The 23,228-nt window shown below is 31.7% G+C and overlaps 1 protein-coding gene and 1 long non-coding RNA gene across 2 annotated transcripts in view; one reads left to right on the top strand and one right to left on the bottom strand.

The window, feature by feature from the left end:
- Positions 1 to 8,745: 8,745 nt before the first annotated feature.
- On the bottom strand, positions 8,746 to 16,094 carry LOC143047932 (histone deacetylase complex subunit SAP18-like). The gene is made up of 3 exons (XM_076221288.1): positions 15,933 to 16,094; positions 10,217 to 10,323; positions 8,746 to 9,557 (listed from the first exon to the last, which is right to left on the bottom strand). The coding sequence occupies exons 1-3, from the start codon at positions 15,996 to 15,998 to the stop codon at positions 9,278 to 9,280; spliced, it is 453 nt and encodes a 150-aa protein (XP_076077403.1). The 5' UTR covers positions 15,999 to 16,094; the 3' UTR covers positions 8,746 to 9,277.
- A 3,477-nt stretch (positions 16,095 to 19,571) lies between these two features.
- The window catches only part of LOC143047926 (uncharacterized), a 38,874-nt gene continuing 35,217 nt past the window's right edge, over positions 19,572 to 23,228 (top strand). The window contains exons 1-2 of the long non-coding RNA XR_012969695.1: positions 19,572 to 19,631; positions 21,799 to 21,886. This is a non-coding gene — a long non-coding RNA (uncharacterized LOC143047926). The remainder of the gene's footprint in view (positions 19,632 to 21,798; positions 21,887 to 23,228) is intronic.

Below are 23,228 nucleotides of genomic sequence, written 5' to 3'. Positions count from 1 at the left end.
TAATTTACCTGAACAAAAAATTGAACTGTCAATGATAAAAATACATGTACAAATACTAAATAAGAACTCCTGGAAAACTGTATGTGGCATTTTATTTATTCAATATCAATAATATATTTTTAATGGTTTTAATATAAACACTGATTCAAAAATTAAAAGTTGATTTCTGATCAAACTTTTGTATAATTAACCTACCTATAGGAGGGTTAGCTTGTCTAAGGGGGGATTAGTTTGTTCATACTTCAGTATTTATGAAAGTAAAATGAATCTCAGCCATGTGTGCATTGCTTATTGATTATTTAGTTGGGTTAGTTTGCAATAGTTTGCAAAATAAATTTTAAAGTCATTTTCAAGATTTCAAAATTATTCAAGATGCAAAATTAAAGCATTTTCTAAATCAAATTACTCATGTAATTCTTAAAATATATTTTTATCTAAATTGATGAAACGTGTAAATAATGTATCCAACGCAAAATTTTCACTTTGAATGAATCTTTAATGTTTGAAAAGAACTACATAATAAATGAACAGTCAGACTCAACAATAACCAGGGGAGATAATTTCAATGAATATATCCACAGTGTTTAAAAATGTTCTCAGATTTTTCAAGCGTTATTCCATCTATAACTGCATCACATATTGCAGCTCTTGTATGGTCAAAAGTATAATCACTGTTTGACCTTAATATTTGCTTTATTATGTGAAAGCAATATTCACAAGTATTAAGTTGAGGGTGGTAAGGGGGTTGGTATTTCAAGGTAATTCCAGCTGGTCTTAGCAGATGAGGTAAGTTAGTGTTGACTATACGTGAATGATGAAAAGCACAATTGTCCATAATGATTGTGTCTCCAGGCACAAACAGGGGTTGATGTCCATTAGCTAGTTTATCGTTATTGATATCAATAGCCTCAGCAAAAAAATTAATAAGTTCCAAACTATTTGATGATCCATCAATAACATTGAAATAGTCCACACCAAATCTTGAATGCAACAGATTAATTGTATAGTTTGCATTAGAAGCATATCTTTGTAATTCAAATGCTCTAGAACCTTTGACTGAAGTTCCATAATTTCTATTGCCAGATGTTTTTATTACACCACTTTCATCAAAAAAATGTAAAGTACTTGGATTTTTCTGGCTTATAAATTCAACAAAGTTATCAAATTGAAGCTGGATATCATCTTTTTGAGTTTCAACAGGTAAAGTCTCCAATTTTTTATATGAGTATCCAAGTTCATGTACACAAGAATGAGAAAGATATTTAGCAGTTGGCACATTCTGTTGATTGCAAATACCATTTACAACCAGTTTTTTCCTTATTTCAGAATAAGTTAAAGATGGTTTTGAATATTTAAAAAATTCCACACTTTTTAACACTTCTTCGGTCATGATGTCTCTTTTAGGCTGTTTTACTTTATAGTTATTTTCAACACCACAAATGTATTTACTAATAGTTTTTTGACATATACCAGTCTGCTTGGAAATAGCAGAAAAGGTTAATCCAGATTGATGCATTCTTTTAATTTTAGCTATTTCAATTTCAGGTATTTTTTTCCCTACATATGGCCTCTCTTGTTTTTCTTTAAAATCCATTCTTAAATTTCATGCAAGTAGCATGAATTTTAACTGATTGTGTTTAGTAGAAGAAGATGATGGTATTGTCAACCTGTTCTAAAGTTTGTTCCATTTTACAGGTGAAGATAGGTAAAAATCATTTACCTTCATAAGAATCTATACATACACATGCTATGAAAACACCCCCATCTTACATTTGATTCTTCCAGTTTATTTTTAATATACCAAGTCTAAACAAAATATTGGCATTAGTAAATTTGTTCTCTTGGAAAGTAAGAGCCATTTTTGGCAATAATGAGTTTCGAAATGACGTCTGAAGACTTTTTCTTACAACTTGGTCCTGATTATAAGAAGTACTCTGCCACATTTAATGATCATGGATTTACAGATGTTGAAACTATCTGCACAATGGAGACCAAAGAAGACCTGTTAACCATGTTCCCACATGATAGTATGCCCCTAGGTCACAGGAGAAAGATTGAAGCTGCAGTTAAAAATTTGAAAACTGCTACCAGCACAAAACCCTATGATAATTACAAAGAACCATGCAGAGGAGATGAAGAGAAAGGAAGTCTATCAAAGATTCAAGGGAAACAGGTCGATAAACTAAAAGAATTAAAGGACAAGTTGGGGAAAGCTGTTGCAGCTCAGAAAGAAATTGAAAAATTCATCCCCTTACCTGAGCCTGAAGGGCCTTATAAAACCCAGACCTGTTCAATTTGTCATGTTCGCGGCCATAAGTCAGATGGAAATAAGGACAGATCCCATTGTATGAAGGAACCATGTACCTCATGGGAGTATTGTGGAAGAAGAGACAAACACAAACCAGAGGTCAGCAGAATGAAAAAAGAGATGGAAAAAGAAATCAAAGAATTAAATCGTGACATAACAGAGGTCAAAAATGAAAAAGAGCAAATGGATATATTTGCAGAGAGGTCTCAGTCATCGTTTATGCACCTAATGAAACTTAGGTTGAAAGCCATCAATCCAATGAAGTATTCCCTGTGCACAAACTTATTGATGAGAGATTTAATAACACTTAAAGAATTTTACAACTGTAAAATCCCACAACATGACCCAAAAGAGGATAATGTGGAACTTCCTAAAGCACTTGGAATTGTCAGCACACTCAAAAGAAGGTCATCATATAACATTTTTGATGATAATAGTAATGCCACACATGCATCTGCTAAATCCAGATGTGAAAGTCCTAAGAAAAAAACAACTGATATAGAAATTCCAGTTACCACTTGTACCATAACCCGTCCAGTTTCTTCTGATCAAGCAATGTCTGCACAATCTAGTTTGTATCAACCAAATTATATGTATCCATTTATGCCATACGGATATCCTCAAATGGGCTACTACAATCCGTATTATCAATATCAGTATCCCCAACAGCCTCAACAGCCTCAACAGCAACCTCCAATGCCAACTTCACCACCACCAACCAATCCACCACTACCCAAAGGATCACCACCTATGTAACTTTTATTTGTTTTATACAAAGTTTGACTTTTATTCAACAGAAGTTTGATGTAAAAATTTTAGTGATAATTCAAGTGGAGATAACTCTAAGTTATTTTGTTAAAATAGTGCTTGTTAGCTGTCAACAAACGAAGACATATTCATTAGTTTGTAAGAATTATATAATGCTAATTTGCACTTTGTGGATATACTAAAATCTTTCATAAATACCTGTGGATTATAGTAACTTGAAACACTTTATATATCTAGCTTCAGTGATTCTGATGAAAATTTCAGTGGAAAATATTAAGGAAATTTAAGTGATAAAGTAAAAAGTTTGATATATACCGCAGTAGACTTTGCTAAGTGACATGCATTCAACACTCTAAGTGACACATAAAAAGTTATTATAAAGTTAATAAATTTGTTTGCTATATTGGTTTTATATTCATATATTTTCTTTGATTTAACTATAAATAAGAGGTAAAAGTAAGCATATGACAATATTCAATGCAACAAAACTAGGGAAAAACCCCACATTACTCTGCTGAATTATTGCTAAACTGCTTCCACTATTAATAATATAAAAAAAGAAGATGTGGTGTGATTGCCAATGAGGCAACTCACCATAAGAGACCAAAATGACATAGAAATTAACCCTTATAAGTAACCATACAGCCTTCAACAATGAGAAAAGCCCATATTGCATAGTCTGCTAAAAAAGACCTCGATATGACAATGTAAATTAATTCAAACAATAAAACAACTGGCCTCATTTATATAAAAAAATGAACGAAGAACAAATATGTAACACATAATCAAACAACAACCACTTAATTACAGGCTCCTTACTTAGGACAGACACATACATACATAGATAATGTGGCGGGGTTAAACATGTTAGCAGGATCCTCAACCTGTGATGGTGGTATAACAGTACAACATAAGAACAAGAGTGCACACACTGAAATGTCTCGCCTTCTATACTAATCATTGATATTATGTTGATAGTCCTAAGTATAAGGTTAAGCTTTATAACAACTGTCACATAAACTTAACATTAACCAAGATAACTAAACAAAGACCAATGAACCTTGAAAATGAGGTCAAGGTCAGATGAACCATGCCAGGCAGACATGTACAGCTAGCAATGCTTCTATACAACATATATAGTTGACCTATTACTTATAGTTTAAGAAAAATAGACCAAAACACAAAAACTTAACACAGTGCAATGAACCGTGAAAATGAGGTCACGGTCAAATAAAACCTGCGCGACTGACATAAAGATCATAAAATATTTCCATACACCAAATATAGTTGACCTATAGCATATAGTATTAGATAAAAAGACCAAAACTCAAAAACTTAACATTGACCACTGAACCATGAAAATGAGGTCAAGGTCACATGACATCTGCCCGCTAGACATGTACACCTTACAATCATTCCATACAACAAATATAGTAGACCTATTGCATATAGTATGAGAAAAACAGACCAAAACACAAAAATTTAACTATAACCACTGAACCATGAAAATGAGGTCAAGGTCAGATGACACCTGCCAGTTGGACATGTACACCTTACAGTCATTCCATACACCGAATATACTAGCCCTATTGCTTATAGTATCTGAGATATGGACTTGACCACCAAAACTTAACCTTGTTCACTGATCCATGAAATGAGGTCGAGGTCAAGTGAAAACTGTCTGACAGACATGAGGACCTTGCAAGGTACGCACATATAAAATATAGTTATCCTATTACTTATAATTAGAGAGAATTCAACATAAAAATTTGAACTTTTTTTTCAAGTGGTCACTGAACCATGAAAATGAGGTCAAGGACATTGGACATGTGACTGACGGAAACTTCGTAACATGAGGCATCTATATACAAAGTATGAAGCATCCAGGTCTTCCACCTTCTAAAATATAAAGCTTTTAAGAAGTTAGCTAACACCGCCGCCGCCGCCGTAGCCGCCGCCGCCGCCGCCGGATCACTATCCCTATGTCGAGCTATCTGCAACAAAAGTTGCAGGCTCGACAACAAACTATTAAAATCAGTTGAAAAGGCTTAACTCATCAGATTAACAAAAATACAAGTGGATATGGCCTGGTACTTGTACACCCACACCACAAGAAGACACTAAGAACAGATCTGAGAGTACTTGCAGTTATCTGACAGCCAGTTCAAAGGCTCTAACAACTAATAAAAATAATCGTGCATCTAAGACTAAATTATCAATCTCTACACAATAACTTCATAGAAATGTAAAATCCATCATTACGATGGAAAAACTTCCATAAAGTGTTTGAAGATTCGGAATCACTTATTAATAAATGATTCTTAATTTTACACTGCGTTTACCCCTATTTATTTATTGCAATCCAGCTGAAAGAAATACAGATAGAAAAAAAGATGCAAACCAATAAAATTGAGAATGGAAATGGGGAATGTGTCAAAGAGACAACAACCCGACCAAAATAAAAAAACACAACAGCAGAAGGTCACCAACAGGTCTTCAATGTAGCGAGAAATTCCCGCACCCGGAGGCGTCCTTCAGCTGGCCTCTAAACAAATATATACTAGTTCAGTGATAATGAACGCCATACTAATTTCCAAATTGTACACAAGAAACTAAAATTTAAATAATACAAGACTAACAAAGGCCAGAGGCTCCTGACTTGGGACAGGCGCAAAAATGCGGCGGGGTTAAACATGTTTGTGAGATCTCAACCCTCCCCCTATACCTCTAACCAGTGTAGAAAAGTAAAAGCATAACAATACGCACATTAAAATTCAGTTCAAGAGAAGTCCGAGTCTGATGTCAGAAGATGTAACCAAAGAAAATAAACAAAATGACAATAATACATAAATAACAACAGACTACTAGCAGTTAACTGACATGCCAGCTCCAAACATGAAAACCAACTAATTTTTGCAAGCAATTTTGTGGTGTTGTGTTTTATTATTATAAGAGCAAGAAAATTATTAATCTAATCAAAGACATAGCTAAGAAAACAACATTAAAGGAATAAGTTGAGATGAATAACTATTTGTGAAGATAAGTTGGTTTACAGAATTTGAAAAATAAACAAAAAACACACATTCATACACCTTGCATGGGCATCTATTATATTGATTTCTGTCCTAATAAATACACTATTGCCATCCTTTCATGAATATAAAAAAAAATCAGTTTTGAATGCAGAATAAAAAAAAACCAACCAGGGTACATTGAACAATTACAAGTGTATTTTCATTTATTTGGAAGATTTTTTTTTACTCAGGTAGATTAATCAATGAGTGATAGATTTCTCTTGGAAGAAATTTAAAGGTCTCATCAAATAAACTATACAGAGAACTTTACCTGTTGTATTTGTTCAATGGGACAATAGAACTTACAAAAGTTTAAATGGACAGGTAACTTGCAGGTGAATCTATGGAAAACTAGGATAGGTTTCGCAATAATTCCTCTGACAATCTCCTCAAGGATTTCTACACAGAAGATGAATTATCAACAAGATCAACTGTAAGTTTTCGTAAGAAAGAGTAACTAGAAATGGGCATAAAATGACATCTTATTAAAGATCTGCTGATATTGTTGGGATGAGTTGATACAGACGTTTTTTGGTTTGTTCATGGTCATTAGTTTAGGCCATACATAAAACATATTTTGTGATGGACATATTTTTTATTCCAGTTGCTACATTATTGTAAGTCATACATGTAGTATTCTGGTAAACTGGGAATATGTATACTGTGGATTCATTAATATTCATTGGATACTAATTTTCAAGGATTTTGTTGGTACTGGGGAACCACAAATCTTAATGTTCAATAAATTACAATTTTTTTAAAGGAATATATGCAGATTTTGCCAAAACCACCAAATTATATATCAACGACAATACAATTTTTCCTCAATCCACAAAAAATTGGTACATGTACCATTGAAAAACCAGGTGCTTCGAAAGGGGTAGAAGTGGAACCCTGAACAGTTGGGGAAAGTATGGACACAACATTCAAGCTTGATACAGCTCTGAATTTGGATAGCGATCAAATTTTTGACATAATATGAGTTTTTGACACAAAACAAATGTCAAGATCTTACACATCTATTGCGCAATATTGTGTAAAGTTTTCTTCTTTTAACTTTTCAAAAATTTAGAATTTGAGAAATTTGAAGACAAAAAATTGAAAACAATTACCACCCCTCCCCCCTCCTCTTTTTTTGGCAAAATCCAAAACCTGACATTTCTTTATACATAATATACAAGTAGTGTGAGAGAGGTAAATCCCCAAAAAAATACCCAACATTGTATGTTAAATGTTTGAGAATTACCTCCCTTACACTGCTTTTAAATTGTCTTAATTGTCCATTGACCAGAAATACCTAGTTTTTACGATTTTTTGCCCCTAATTCCGAAACATTTCAATTCCGAAACATTTCGAGCCATAACCCCCCCAAAGTCAATACTTACCATTCCTTCATGGCATGGAAACTTGTGGTTTAATTTCAGAGAGATTCATACACTTAAACATAAGTTATTGTTTGAAAACTACAAAAATGATTATTTTAGGCACCCCTTTTTGGTCCCTAATCCCTTAACTATTGGGGCCATGACCCCAAATATCAATCCCAACCTTCCTTTAGTGGTATTGAACCTTCTTGTAAAAAAATAAAGAGATCCATACACTTAGACACAAGTTATTGTCTGTAAACTAGAGACACTAGAGATACTATAGAGATCCATACACTTAAACACAAGTTACTGTCTGTAAACTAGAGAAATGCTTTTTTTTGGCCCCTTATTCCTACATATTTGGAAAAATTAACCCCAAACTGATTCCCAGCCTACCCTGTGTTATATGGAAACTTGTGGTACAATGTCAGAGAGATCAATACAGTTACACACAAGTTATTGTCTTGAAACTAGAAAAATGCTTGTTTTTGGCCCTTAATTTCTAGACCGTTTGCCTAATAACCCCTTAAAATAAATCCCAACCTTCTACTTATGGTATTAAACATTGTGGTACAATTACAGACCAATTGAAATACTAATACACAACTTTTTGCCCTGAAACTAGATAAATGCTATTTTCGGCCCCTTTGGGACCATAACCCCCAAAATACATCCCAAGCTTCCTTTTGTGGTTATAAACATTGTCTTAAATATTTTTTGATTTCTTTTTCTTTTTTAGTTATTATCCGGAAACAATACGTCTTCGGACAACGCTGACGACATGATACCAAAATACGACCATTTTTTTTTTTTTTGCGGTCGTATAAAAATGAATCCACAGTATATTATCACATTTATGAAATATTCTCGACTCTACCTTGATACTAGAAGGCCTTAAAACATCTTCAGGGTCACAAAAATGAAACAATTTAAAAATGGAACTTTTATTTTGTACAAAGTAAAATGATTTAATGAAACTTGATTCAGGTGCTCAAATGAACAATCAGATGAGTTATTGAAACCATGATGAAGGAATGTTTACTCAGAGCTATTCCAGAAAAAAAAATATTGATTAATATGTTGAGGGGGGACAAAAGTTCAAATTTCTATGTAATACAAATATTGCACTTTATTTTATGTGTTGGTGGTACCCCTTAGTTTCCTAGGCATCCTTCACCCAGGATACACATTTTTTTCTGAAATAGCCTGTATATTCATACAATGGTAATTCTAGTTTAAAAGATTTATTTCGTTATTCCTTTTACATTACCATACTTTATATTTATTAAAATAGATGAAGAAAAAGGCTTATAAAAATATTGTCATGCATGTACATGTATCTTAGAATAGAAAGTTGCATGTCAGTACATGATTGTTTAGAATACTTCTTGTCATTTTGTCCAGGGTTTACACATTTTTCTTTTATTACCACATCAGCACAATTTTACATGAAGGAAAACAAACCCAAAAAAACAAAAAACTAAATTGCTTGAAATTCCATTTTCAACAACGATATGTACTTTGTGATCTTTCATCAATTTATGTAACTTAATTGCATTAATAATAATTTCAGTAAACCACAATTAAAAAGAAATATATGATATATAAAAGTTTTTTTTCAACCATTGTACATTGAAAGTTTCAACTCCTTGCTATACATTTCTGCTGCCTCTCTCTGATTAGACTATTTTCACTGTTGAGAGTTCATTTTCAACTGTAGTCAATTCATAAATTCAAGCACATAACATTTTACATTAAATTCAAAATGGCCGTCCACCTCTTCTCATTGGAAGACCACTTCTTGGTGGTGTTACTGCTATGTCTATATAATCTCCTGTCTGAAATCTTTTGGAGGCTAAAGTAACATTATCATCTTGACCTCGATGACCTGAACAGGTTGTACCAATTTCCCGTAGTCTGTACACTGGAGTTCTTAAATCTGGATACACTATGCCAAAATCAAAAAATGTTCCTTTCCTTCTAGAATCTGGATTTACTTCTTTTACTAAACTTGTTAATTCCTTCAATGTTGCATCTTTCCTGAAAATATTTATGTAAAATTGTTACTGTAAGAATAATTTATCAATGAAGTTCAGCATTTAAAAAATACGTGTACATGTATTGTTATAATTCTTTCTTTCTTTTAATTTTTTTCTTCTAAAGTGATTCTTATACATGTAGCTCTAGCCAGTAGGGAATTTTTCTACTCACTAAGGCAAATTTGACCTAAAATGGCTTTGCCTTATTTCATTTATGTTGTTTCATGGTTTTATCCTATAATCTAATAATGTTTAAAGCTTACTACAGTATATATGCATAATTAATTAATGTTTCAGGGTTTTATCCTATAATCTAATAATGTTTAAAGCTTACTACAGTATATATGCATTTCGCCTTTACTCTTTGTTCAACATGTTCAAGTAATCATTGGTAATACAGTGAACACAGTTTGCCTCTTTCATTGTCTTTGATCTTCATAGATATTTATATCTCATTGGCAATCATATTTTATATTACATTTCCTTATTTTGATATTGCCGTTCATCTGTAAATTTAAGCAAAACTTGATTTATTTTAGAACATGCTTGCAGAAGCATGTAAGGATATAACAACTATGGAAAACAGTTTTAAAAAATAGCAATTTTGGCAAAAAATGATTGGTAAAAAACAAATCTATTTTACACTCAAATAACACTTACCATGTATAAATTTGAAGTTCATTACTTGGTGTCTGTCCTCTCTGGAAATCACCTAACTGATGGTGTCTACCCTGATTACAAAATACCCTCAGTAACAAAGGACATGTCTGAAATGACAAGAAAGTTATTATCATTGAAGAAACAACAAACCTAATTTTCTGTTTGTAACTGTGTTTTCCATTTTTTGTGAATTGGCTTAAATGTAATGTCCCAGAAAGTATTTGTTTAGAATGCATCCTTTATGTACATTGTACATTGTACACACCCAAAAGTTTATACAAAAAATATTCAAATACAACACAAGAAAGAAAGGCACTTTTTTAAGAAAACAATGACAACACTACAAGTACACTAACCAAATCTTGATTTAGATTTATTCAACACAAAAATTTTTGTCAGAATGTCACTTTATTTTGAACAATTGAAAAAAATATATTCATAGCAAAACACTTTACCAAAACATAATTAAGATTTATTCAATGCAAAAAACATTTTCAAAATGTCCATTTATCATATTTATTAGGAAAGAAAGAAAAAAAATATTTATAGCTATTAGCAAAACACCTAATGGCTATTTGTCTGCAATTACTTGACATAAATATTTGACACCACAATGGAAAAGTGATTGTTATATATATGTTCAAGAGGCGCAAATTCTAAGGTCAAGCAGTGCAGAATTCCAAATATCAATAAATTGTTTTAGACACTAACCAAAACTAAATAACAAAATTTTTAAACACAAAACCAATAAAAAGGATGCCAATGTGTATTGTGCAAAAGTGAAAGAGGGCAAACATGGAATCAGCGCCTGGTTAAATGGGCATGCACCTAGTCAGGTTTTGAGGTGAAAACACAGTCATTTTCGGTAGGTCTTTTACCACTGAACACCCCAAAAATGTATTTTATCATTATAAATGTGATCTCAAAAAATTATTTAAGTTATTTTTTCAACAAATCATAAGATTAAGGGACCAAATATCTACATAGAACAGAAAAGGAGAGTCTATAACACCACACTTTTTGAACTCTGCAGACCACAAATATATTAGTTTAAACATATTTTATTTGCTGAATTAAAGCAAAATAGATTAGACACAAGTAAATCATACTTATGAAGTCTTCTTCATAATACAATATAAAGTTACAATAATAGTATAATATATTGGACATGCATATAAAACAAACAATTTATGCAATATAATACTAGCTTTGATAGGTGAACAAAGAGGATAGAAAGTAAAAAGAGAAAAAGAAAGTTTGAATAGCCATATAATTCTGTGACGATGACTTGTGAATTGATGACAATGATGACGTTCCGTGTCAGTAATAATAACGCTCTATCAAGGTATAAGAAATCTGTTTGACCTTTTTATGAAATTTTGAACATGTTTGAAAATTTGAATATTTTGTTCGTTCGAAAGTTCCAAGTGTCTGCAAATTAATAGTTTTGAATCTAAAACAAAGTTTTCAGATAGCCAGTTGAGGTTATGGAATAAGGTTTTTCTACATAATGTGTATTTTGGGCAAACGAAGAAGTAATGGTAGACATCCTCAATATCGGACCCACAATGGCAAGAAGGATCATCTATAATATTAGCTCTAAATAGGTCATTGTTTAAGAATGAAGCGGAACATCGCAATTGCGTTAAGATTATATTTAATTTCATTGGGCCGTACAAATAAAACGTTTCAATTTTACATAATAGACTATCGCTTTTTAATTCTTTCTTAAGTTTAGAAATAGAGTCGACACTGCGAATTTTTGGATCAAGTTTATTCCATTCACGTATAGTAGAGGGAATAAACGATTCAGTAGTAAGGGAAAGTCTACAAAATGGAAAAATAATATCATGACCATTTCGCAACGGGTAGTTGGTTGTACTTTGTACACAAGGAGGTACAAGATTACATAAATATTCTGGTGCATGCTTTTGGTTCATGTTATAAAACATCTGTAATTTTCTTCTCCTTCTTCTTTCAAAAAGAGATTCCCAGCCAACCTCAGAATATAAGGTTTCAGTTTTTGTAAATATTGGTAGACCTGTTACTATTCTTGCGGCCTCTGATTGCAAATTTTCTAATTTATGTGAGTAGCCTATTCCACAATTATCCCACACTTCCGTGGCATATTCAAAAATTGGTCGAATAAAAACTAAGTATAGTTTTTCTATATTATTTCGAGATAATCGGTATTTAAGTTTACGTAGAACATTTAAGTGTTTCTTTACACTTATAATTATACTTTCAATATGATTGTTCCATTTTGCGTCACTACTGAAATTAACTCCCAGGTGCTTATGAGATGTACTTAAAGGTATATTTTTACCATTTAAGGAAAAGCTAAGGTCTGGAGTCTCAATATTTGAAAATATCATAATTTCGGTTTTATCTGGGTTAAATGACATAAGCCATTTAGAAGACCAAACATCCAGCTCTTTTAAGTTGCGATCTATAACAGATTTAATCTGTTCTCCGTCGTTACCAGAATAATTGAATGATGTGTCGTCAGCAAATAGCCGACACAGTGAAGTAAGCTTATCAGCAATATCATTAATACATTTATATAAGACAAAGAGAAGAGGGCCCAGAACTGATCCCTGGGGAACACCAGCTGAGACATTACAGAAGGAAGAAGACGAGTTATTTAATACTACTCTCTGTTTTCTGTCGTGTAGATAATCCTGAAACCAATTCAATACGTTTCCGTCAACACCATACGCTTTCATTTTACATATAAGACCCCTATGCCAAACTTTGTCGAAAGCTTTAGAGAAGTCACAGAATACAAAACAGTTTATATCTTTTTTTCCCAAGGAGTTTAATATGCAATTATATATTTCTAGGAGTTGATGAACAGTTGAATTTTTAGGGAGAAATCCTGATTGATACTCATAAATTAATTTATTAGCTTTTAAATGATTGTATAAGTGCTTAAACACAACTCTTTCCATAACTTTTCCTACACAACTGATTAAGGATATCGGTCTATAATTTGATGGCAGAGATAAGTCTCCCTTTTTGAAATACAAATGTATATATATAATATATATATTTTTAGTCCATTTTTTCCCCTTCTATGACTATGTCTTCGATAAAATATTTATCAGAAACAAATATCAAAATATAACTGATGAAATAGATCAAGGATAGTTGAACTGATTACTATTAAATTATAAATGTATTTGTATTTTATTATTTATACTGTACACATACCGTGAATCCGGAAAAAATTATGCATCCGGAGAGGTTTTTCATTATATTGATTTTAGACTTTAACATACAAATAATGCTCATGAAACTCTTAATATTAATGAAAATAAACGTAATTTGAATTATTTTATCATTTTATTGTAAAATATCACTGTTTTTCTTAGTGTACGTTGGTTTTTAGGGTGTTCGGTGGTGTACGGTGGTGTTTGGTGGTGAAAAGACCCACTCAGTCATTTTAGGCACATGAACCTTAAGCAAAAAAATTAAAATGAAGAAGTGGTTGTCCAGAAATATTGACTTTAAAACAAAACAAATGTATCCTGCTATGTTGGTAAGTCGTTCACCTATGGGCATTTTTTTCTTATTTTTTCTGTAGACTGAGCTTTGATTTTTTATTACCCTGTATTGTTAAGCTACATGTACATTGTAAGTTACTCGTAATTGTTTCTTAGTCACTCAATGTATGACGTTGTTCCATACTAAAGCAGTTGACACTGTTTGTTTACATTTAAATTCCAATGGCGTCAAAACCATGTGATGGATTGAATCGTTCGATCCAATCAAATTGCTCTATTCTTAATTAGGGGATTTTTTTCAGTCTTAGGCAAGTATATTATTTGTTAGTATACATGTAATATTGCTTTGAAATAGTTCGTAATAATTTTGGGGTTTATTCAACAGGAAACCTCAATTTTAGCCATGACATTTGACATCAATGGAATTTTGTACATGTATGAATATTTAACTACAATGTACGGACATGATGGTCAAAATATTGATCTTTATAAACAGTCAAGGGTCTAACTTAAACAAGTTATTAGAGAAAATAACATACATGTTGTTATTGTGGGCTAAAATATCAAAAAACTGTGATAACATATGTATGTTACATGTTTCAAAGGGAAAATATACAACCTTTATTTTGTTAAATTTTTCTCAAGTTCTATTGATACTATAATTTTCTTTAAGTATACTAATCTTTACAACATGTACAAAGATATAACAGCTCATAGTTTACCAATCATGCATAGCACACCTATGTTATATTACCTTGTGTGCAAAGTTTTAAGAATTCCCAAGTACTCATAAAGATAAAATATTTATGAGATATTTAACTGATAACAAACATATGGTATTACAGAGTAGACAACTCATTAAAGTGTCTGTAATAACACATGTTTGTTATTCTTCTCTGATAACTTATTTAAGTTAGACCCTTGACTGATAAATTGAATCAAATTTTTTTCAATGAAAAATAAATGTAAATGTTTTTTTAATTAACCAACTCTACATTCCTAAAAAAAATGATGGCATTAACACTGTTTTTTCATATAGTTTTCATTTCATTTTGGATGTTTTTTTTTTGTTTTTTTGTGCAGGAAAATTGTGTAAGACGTACATGTAAGGTGCTTGTCATTTTGAATTCATAAAAATATGATTTCCTTGACCTTTTTTGTCTGCCACTAAGATTGATGAGGCTGAATGGAATGTACACAAAGCAATGGAGGCTGGAAGTGGGATTTGGTGAAGTTCTGAAATGTTTTAGGCATTTAGAAGGCAGGTTTGAAATGGTCATAATTAGAAAAATGGCGTTTGTGTACAAAACTTTTCAATAACAATGGAAACATATCTTTAGAAATGATTTTTATTTAAAAGAGAAGGGAAAACGTATTCTGCACTAATTTTGGAAGCTGGTAATAGCGTAGTGATGTCAATGTGGAGTTTTCTCATGTGATAAGTACAAACACATTGTGAGTTTGTGGTCTAGTGGTTAAGACCGATGGCTACAGTGCTGAAGGTCCAGAGTTCGATTCTCACTCAGGGTGCTTAAAATATCAGTACATCAGAAGGGTAATTTTCACCCTCTCACAAACATCTCTGGTACCCAGACCGGAGTTTAAACTAGAATGGGTACTTAGGGGGCCTCAGTTGGTCAAAGTTCTTCCCTACTTTGACCTGGAGATCAATCTTCTGATATATCTCTCTGGTTTGTCTGTTTCCACCGAGTGGCCTGGTGGTTCTCTCCGAGTACTTCGGCTTCCTCCACCATAATAACAGACTTCCCAGTGTCCTACACGCTCCCTTGGGCGGTGTTGGGTAGGGATTGTTCTGGTGGTGGGAATATATTGTAAAGGACACATCTCCATTAATTCTTAGGAAGTGTACATGGATCCGCTGTACCCTAGCAGTCAATCAAGGGGTGCGTCTATATTTGGCGGAATCTTGAGTACATACATTATGTACATACATAATTTATAACGAACAAACCAACATTGCAACAAGATGACCGATAATTTGTAGACTACGGTAGGATATTTACATTTTTGTGCTAATAAACATGATAAATATTGTGCTTTTTTTATTGTCCAAATCTGTACAAATACTTATAGCTATCTAAACGTATTGGTGTGGATAGTAAATCACACATAATTTGATAGAAACAAGTCAAGTGCCTGTGCAAAAGGGACATCATTTTTTGAAACTTGACGTTGTTGTGCTTTTATACCTTTTCTCTGTCTACTGGAGCTTCTGTCTCCTTCGGCTGTTCTTCCACAACGGATTCGACAGGCATTTTAAACTTTAAATACTATATATTGCCTCTGAATTAAAAATAAACAGTTATTGCTCAAACCGGCAAGCTTTTTTTTACAAGGGGAAACAACTTTTGTATGACGACAGTGCAGTGTTCATCGGTCTCACTAATTAGCGACAACAAGAATTTTAGCGACAACAAGCGTCAACAAGCGACAAGAAGCGACAACAAGAATTATTTTAGCGACAACAAGCGACAAGAAACTATTAAGCGACAAGAAAACATTTTTTTTTAATTAAAATTAATTATTGCAATAAATATTAAAAGAATATGCAAAAGAAAATAATTTTAGCGACAAGAAAGTAAAAAAAAAATATATGGACCCCAAGGTAGAACCACGTCCTCGTCGTGGGATCTGGAAACACGCTTAAATAATAAAGATGGCAAAGCGTGGCTGAGAGTTCTACAAATAAAGCATCGAATTGACATAACAAGAGTACACTTAGAGCATAGTATTAAGCAAATGAATCAAATATTATATTCCATTATGCCCGCTCCATATATATCCATTCGTTTATTCATACTTTGACTTTGATAAAAACAGATACATACATTATCTTATACATATTCTTCATATTTAAAAATAAAAAAAGAAGCTCAATCTCTTTCTTCTTCACAAATGTTAAATTTCTTCATCTACCAATATACTGAATTCTAGTCAAATCGGCACTTGGTTAAATCGGCACCTGGTCAAATCGGCACCGGGTATAGTCAAATCGGCACCTAGTCAATTTGGCACCTGGTTAAATCGGCACCCGATGTAGTCATTTCGGCACCCATGTTAGATATGTTTAATACATGTTCTGTTTCAGTTTTTTGAACAAAAAAAAATAAACAAAGAAGGGGTAATCCATATATTGACATATTTACATTTATTGTCTTTTTGGGTGGGTGTGGGGTGTTTCTATCTCGGGGGTCCACTTTGTACAAACAAGGTCATAGGATGTGCCCCTGGAATAGGTCACCTTTTCAAGCTTGAACATATGTGAATAGGTCAGGAAAACTATCAAAAATATATGATAAGGTCAAGGGTGGGGTAACAGAAACACAGCGGCACCCCTATCAATTAAGTATTGAAGTGGCCCCCAAGGTTTCTGTATGTATTTTTCGTTCAACGTAATGTGTATTCAGAGTATTGGATATTCTTATGCATGTTTTAACCAGTTGAACATTTTGCATGATTGTTGGTTTAATGCTGATTGAAGTTTCCTTAAAAAAAAACCCACCTTAATTGCTACTTAGTATGCTTTATTTGATAGTATCATGAAAGGGACTCGTGGTTTTCCTTTGTATTGTTGTTATATTCTCGTAATTAAACAACAGCTTGGGTATTTAAGGGCTTCATTGTTTTATTAAGTTTTTGAAGAAAAAACAGCAATAGCTACCTGTAAATAGTTAAAACAACAAAAATGTTAATTAATTTATGTAACTGATAAATCTAGGACTTCATTTTTATCATTGTATCTAATTATTTAATCCTGTCAACGTATATGTGTTCCACCTAACTAAAGTTCCAATGGAAACTTTGTTATAAACATTGTCATAATATCTATTCCTGTTAGAACAAATATTCTATACCATTTATTCCGTTAGGAACATATACTGTAATATTTATTCCTAATATTATGAAAGAACTTCCAGTCCGTGACAATCCAACCCCAAAATAATTAAAAATAGAAAGATTAATAGATATTTGGAATAGTTTATATATGTATATCTTATCAAATATTATTGGATGCCAAATTGATTTTAATTTGGTGCCGATTTGACTAGATGCCGATTTAACCAGGTGCCGATTTGACTTTTTCTATGGGTGCCGATTTGACCAGGTGCCGATTTGACTTGTACCCCAATATACTAATATAAACTTCACAATCTCTTTCTTCCTCATAAATGTTTCATTTCTTCGTCTATCAAATAAAACATTTTAATTAGACATATCTGCTCGTATATTTAAAAAAAACCATTAAATACAAATTTCTTTATTATCTAATAAAAAAAAATGTTTTCTTGTCGCTAAATAGTCTTCTTGTCGCTTGTTGTCGCTAAAATAATTCTTGTTGTCGCTTCTTGTCGCTTGTCGACGCTTGTTGTCGCTTCTTGACGCTTGTTGTCGCTAATTAGTGAGACCCGTGTTCATTACATTACAGATATTGAGAAGTATGCCAAAGATAAATTCACTCTCTGGTTTTGTTAAGCAATTGATTTTAATCAAATCCATTGAAAAAAATATTCAGAGAAAATCACAACAAACAAAAATAAATAATTAGAAATAAATTATCAGGTTTAGAAATAAGCTCAATCTAGACTCAGTCTCAACACTTTACTGTAAAATATTTGAAAGGGAAGTTACTCTAAATCCCGCGAAATTTATGAAGTTGCCTTTCACTAACAGTACATTTAAAAAAGACATACTAGATCATAACAGATTACAAGATTAGTCATAAAAAGTAACTTTTGTGATAAGTGATCACTAGTGAAAAGTTGACACAAAAGGGTAATGAAACTGTCATGAATTAATTAAGGGTAATACAGAACTATACAACAAGGAGTTATTAGAAAAAAAACCAAAAAAATAAAAAACAAAAAAACAAAAAAACTGAGAATATAACAAATATTTGACATAACAAAAATTTATAAATAAATCATTCTGAAAAAAAAACTAACCAGGCATGTGCCTGAAAGTAAACATGGTTTTCTGTAACTGAAGAAGAAAAAGAAAAGATCCTTTAAATTTAAATCATCATCATGTTTGAGGTGTATGACCCCCCCTTGTGACTGTGTAAGCTTGTGTTATAGTACGAAAATTTCAGGGTGAAATAATATCAAAAGAAAACATGAAAAAAACTGAATACAATACACACAAAGTTTTGCATTATGGAAGAAAAATGTAAATAGTGTATATGATGTTGTTGTGTTACGATTGTTAATTTTAATATTCTTCATTTATTTTTTGCTGGTGGAACTGTTCGACATATGAAAGTATGGTTACCCTATAAAGGGTGTAAAGATCCAGAGAAGAAGAAGCTCATGTGACTGAACCAGACATTTTACCCCATATATAAGAGTTTTTGGGCTTCAATGATGATTTTTATAAATTTGGGTAAAACCATATTTAATATGATTTGAAAACAATTTGATTTCTGTTTGATATTATAATTATTATACAGTTGAGGGCTATTTTGAGAGGAGTAAAAAATTGGGAGGATTGGAAGACTTGGCTAGAAAAATATAATCCTGATCTTGAATCTTTTGAAAATAGCTATTGTGACCCTGTTACCGAATAACAAAAATGGGTTATTCTTCTTGATTTAACATGAATGCTATTGAAAATCTGTATTTTTGAAACTAAGTATTCAGTGCCAAAACATATTCATAGAGTGCAAAAAATGATGAAAAAAAAGAACATCTGATTGTCCTTTATTTTGCCAAGTGAACAATCAAGGCTTTTATGAGCCTCTTGTTCTTTAGTCGTTTACAATATTCATTTTAGTGTTAAATGAATATGATGAGAAATAGATAGAATTAATGATAAATGTATATTTTTGTTTGCAGGAATTCCTTGGTGGGATGGACTGAAGGAGTTATTGCCAAAAATCACAAAACTGTTAGGTAAATATTTTTTAAAATTGAACTCAAATATATGACACAACAGTCTGATTGAGTCCTGATTAGAACCAGCCCCCACTATCTACATGCTTCTACAAACGCAAGTGCATAGTGGGGGCTGGTTTTAATCAGACTGATGACAAGATAACATGTAAATATGGTCTGCACTTCTGTAAATATAAATTAAACCATGATAATACCCATAGGATCTCCTTTTATGGCTAAAACTGTAGTTCCCATCCAAGTATATCCTGAAATGAAAAGTTGAGATGCACTTTTATCAATGATTATTATTTGCACATGTCTCATAGGGCTGTGCAGCATAATTAAATATGTATATGCATTGAATATCTAAGGGTTTAAACTAATACTTGAATTCTCCCTTTACTTTCAGTCTTTCTGAAAATTCAATTTGACTGGTATCTAACTGTAACACTAAGACATAAACATGTCAAATTTACAAGTTGTGTCTCAATGAGATGAAACATGAAGAAGGACACCAGAAGGTAAACAGAACAAAATACCTATATAATCTTTCAAAACAGGCATGGTTTGTAAATCAGCTATTTTTACTAAGTGCAAACTTATATAAGCTATATTTGTATACATATTCTGTACAAACCACATCAAGATTATTCAAAATGCAAACTAGACATTTTATCAATGAAACTAAAAGTATAATACCAGAGTAAATATTTTTATCACTTATGATAGTATTTGTTCCAAAATTAGCATGATGGACTAACATTATGGTATATATATGTAGTGGGTTATATATGTGAATGTCATTGTAATATTTGTACTTATTTGGTTTAATTTGTTTGAGGATCTAAATGGGAGATTCGTGTTATGTTTTCTAATGCCCTCTTTAAATAATGTATAAACTACTACTGAGTACTCTATTACAAATGTTTTATAAAGTTAAACTATGATAATTAGAAAAATTGACCTCCCCCTTTTCTGAATATAAAAAGACCTGCTAGGTTTTATCTGATGACCTCAAATGTTTGTTGAATAGACCACTTTCGACATATGTCCTACACGGGAAAAGTTTGTCAATTTTGTGCATCTTTATTACGCCATTTACCAGATAGAAGGAATCACCTGTATCCCTGCTCTCTTCAAGTTTATCAAGGATCTTTGTGATTGTCATTATGCAGGATTACCTAGAAATAATGTTTGTTCTTTTTAACATTGTTAAAGTACTTAATCACAATTTCCTAATGACGGCAATGCTGAATCTCAATTAAAAGAATTTAATTTGCCTAAAAATTCATGCAAACATATTTTGATGGAAATGCAATAAACACGAAATTTGTCTAAATGGCAGCAAAAAAAGGGATCTCTAGTGTTTTGATTCCCTAACTTTGGGAGCAAACATACATGCTTGCTTATCCTTATTTTTATCAACATGTGACATCCCTTCAATACAATCAAGTTATTTCTTGTATACCAAGCTTAATCTGTTTGTTTATAATCACTGAATTATAATCATATATTCTTAAATCTCATAAATTTTTAAAAATATATTTAAAAACCAGTGTTAGGCTTCAAAAATATTTTAACCAGTATAAGGCTAAGTTGTAGTTGCTACTGCTTTTAAGGATATTAGGTTTATCAGGGTTGGAAAATCACCTTTTTTGACAGTGAGCTTTAAACATGTGATGCAAACCCCCTTAAACCATAGTACTGATTATCAATTACCACCTAATGTAAAACGATACTTCATTTTGCCTTGAACATCACTTTTTATAGGCCTTTCTGAATCTGACCAAAATGGCTATTTTCTATGTATGCATGAATTAACATTGTATTTATTTGAAAATTAACACATTTTTTTTAGATAATAAACTGTATTACGATATTGAACAATGTTGTAAAATGTAAATGTTTTATTTTTAACAATAATGATACTTTTAATTTTAAATGTTCATTGTTACTTTTTTTTAACAGGTTATATAATCTTACTTGTAATTTGAATAGAAGTGTCTTTTCACTATCGGTAGATTTATCGATATTTGTCTTTCTGAGGTATTCAGGGAATTGTATTCTATTGTTGAAAAAAAACTTGCATCAATACCATGGTGATTTGAATGTAAAATTGTTAATAGCAGAGCTGTGCATCTATTATAGGAAAATTGTATAGCTGTTTAGTTGTCTATTGTAACAGGGACAGCCCTTTATCATGCATCAGCAAATATAAAGCTGTTTTTAGGCGGCAACATCGCTTTTCAAAAGAAGATTGGACAAAATAAACGGTGAGTATTATTTGTTTTTGATTTTTATCAATATTTATTATATTTGACTGTGATTATGATAATATTTGATTTTTGAAAAAAGAAATAATAATTTAAAGGTAATGGAATTGCTTGTATAGGTAAGCTGTTTAAATGTTTCAGTAAATAATGCTATAAAGAATTAAACTTTTACTATCTGATTTGATAGCATTTTGATGCACCCCAAAAATGATCAAGTTTAAATGTTATTTAAAATTTTAGAGAATATTTTCATTCAAGCAGATGAAAGTTAAAAATTTGAGTTGCACTTTCATGTAAAGCATATATTTATTTGGGAAAGTTATATCAGATTGGTGAGTTCTTTATTTACAAAAGGTAATTTATGTATTTGTAATTTCTGTCCTTATAAGCATTAAAGCATCTTTCAAGACAACATCTTGTAAGTTGTATTTTATGTCTTGAGATTTCTATCATGCATGAGACTCATAATTTAGTATTTTTCGATATTGCTATTTATTAGTATCCTAACAAAAGAACCATGTTTTTGTAATGATTAAAACGATTCTTTCAGATTTATTGAGGCTTTTTAACTTTTGAAATATTTGCTCCTGTAAAAAAAAAAATCTTAATGACCTTTGAAATAGAAAGAATGGAGGGACAGTTGCTATATATTCATTATCCACAGTCCATCATCCTCATTTGGTATTTTTTATAAAAATCTCTGAAACTACTAAAGCCAACTGGAACCAAAATCCTTGTGTTATCTTGTTTAAAAATTGTGATCCATTGACCCACCTGCAACCAACAATCAATCAGATATTGTTAAGATAGCACTTATGTGTTATTTTCAAGTTTAAATAAAAATAAGGAGATATATTTTTTTAATGAGCCTATTTGAATACATGTTTTGAAGGGTTCTGTTTATATAATAAAGAACTTCAAAATTCTGGTCATTAATTCTCATGGGAGATATCCTAGAAATTAGGATAGTTGTCAGGTCTGCATCTTGATATCCAAATACAATGTATAGCAACTACACTAAGCTTCTTGACATAAGAAACTCAGCTTCATCTGGCTATGTCAAACCATTTGATACTTATTCAGGTTCTAAGATGTTCTTCTTCTCCTGTGTGGCAAAAACTTGTCTTAAAATGGTATGCACAAAAATATAACTTTTGTCATAATGATTTTTTCTTGGCAACTACTTTAGAATTATTGGTTACTAATTTTCTTGGATATTGTGGGTACACTGTGAACCATGAATTTCAATGTTCAACAATTTGTACATTTTCTAGAGAATGGCAAAACCACGAAATCAAATATCCACAAAAATTCAAGATTTCCTCAATCGACAAAAATTTAT

The sequence above is a fragment of the Mytilus galloprovincialis genome, chromosome 10, assembly GCF_965363235.1.
Source record: "Mytilus galloprovincialis chromosome 10, xbMytGall1.hap1.1, whole genome shotgun sequence".
Classification (NCBI taxonomy): Eukaryota; Metazoa; Mollusca; class Bivalvia; order Mytilida; family Mytilidae; genus Mytilus; species Mytilus galloprovincialis.
This window is presented reverse-complemented; position numbering and strand designations above follow the sequence as displayed.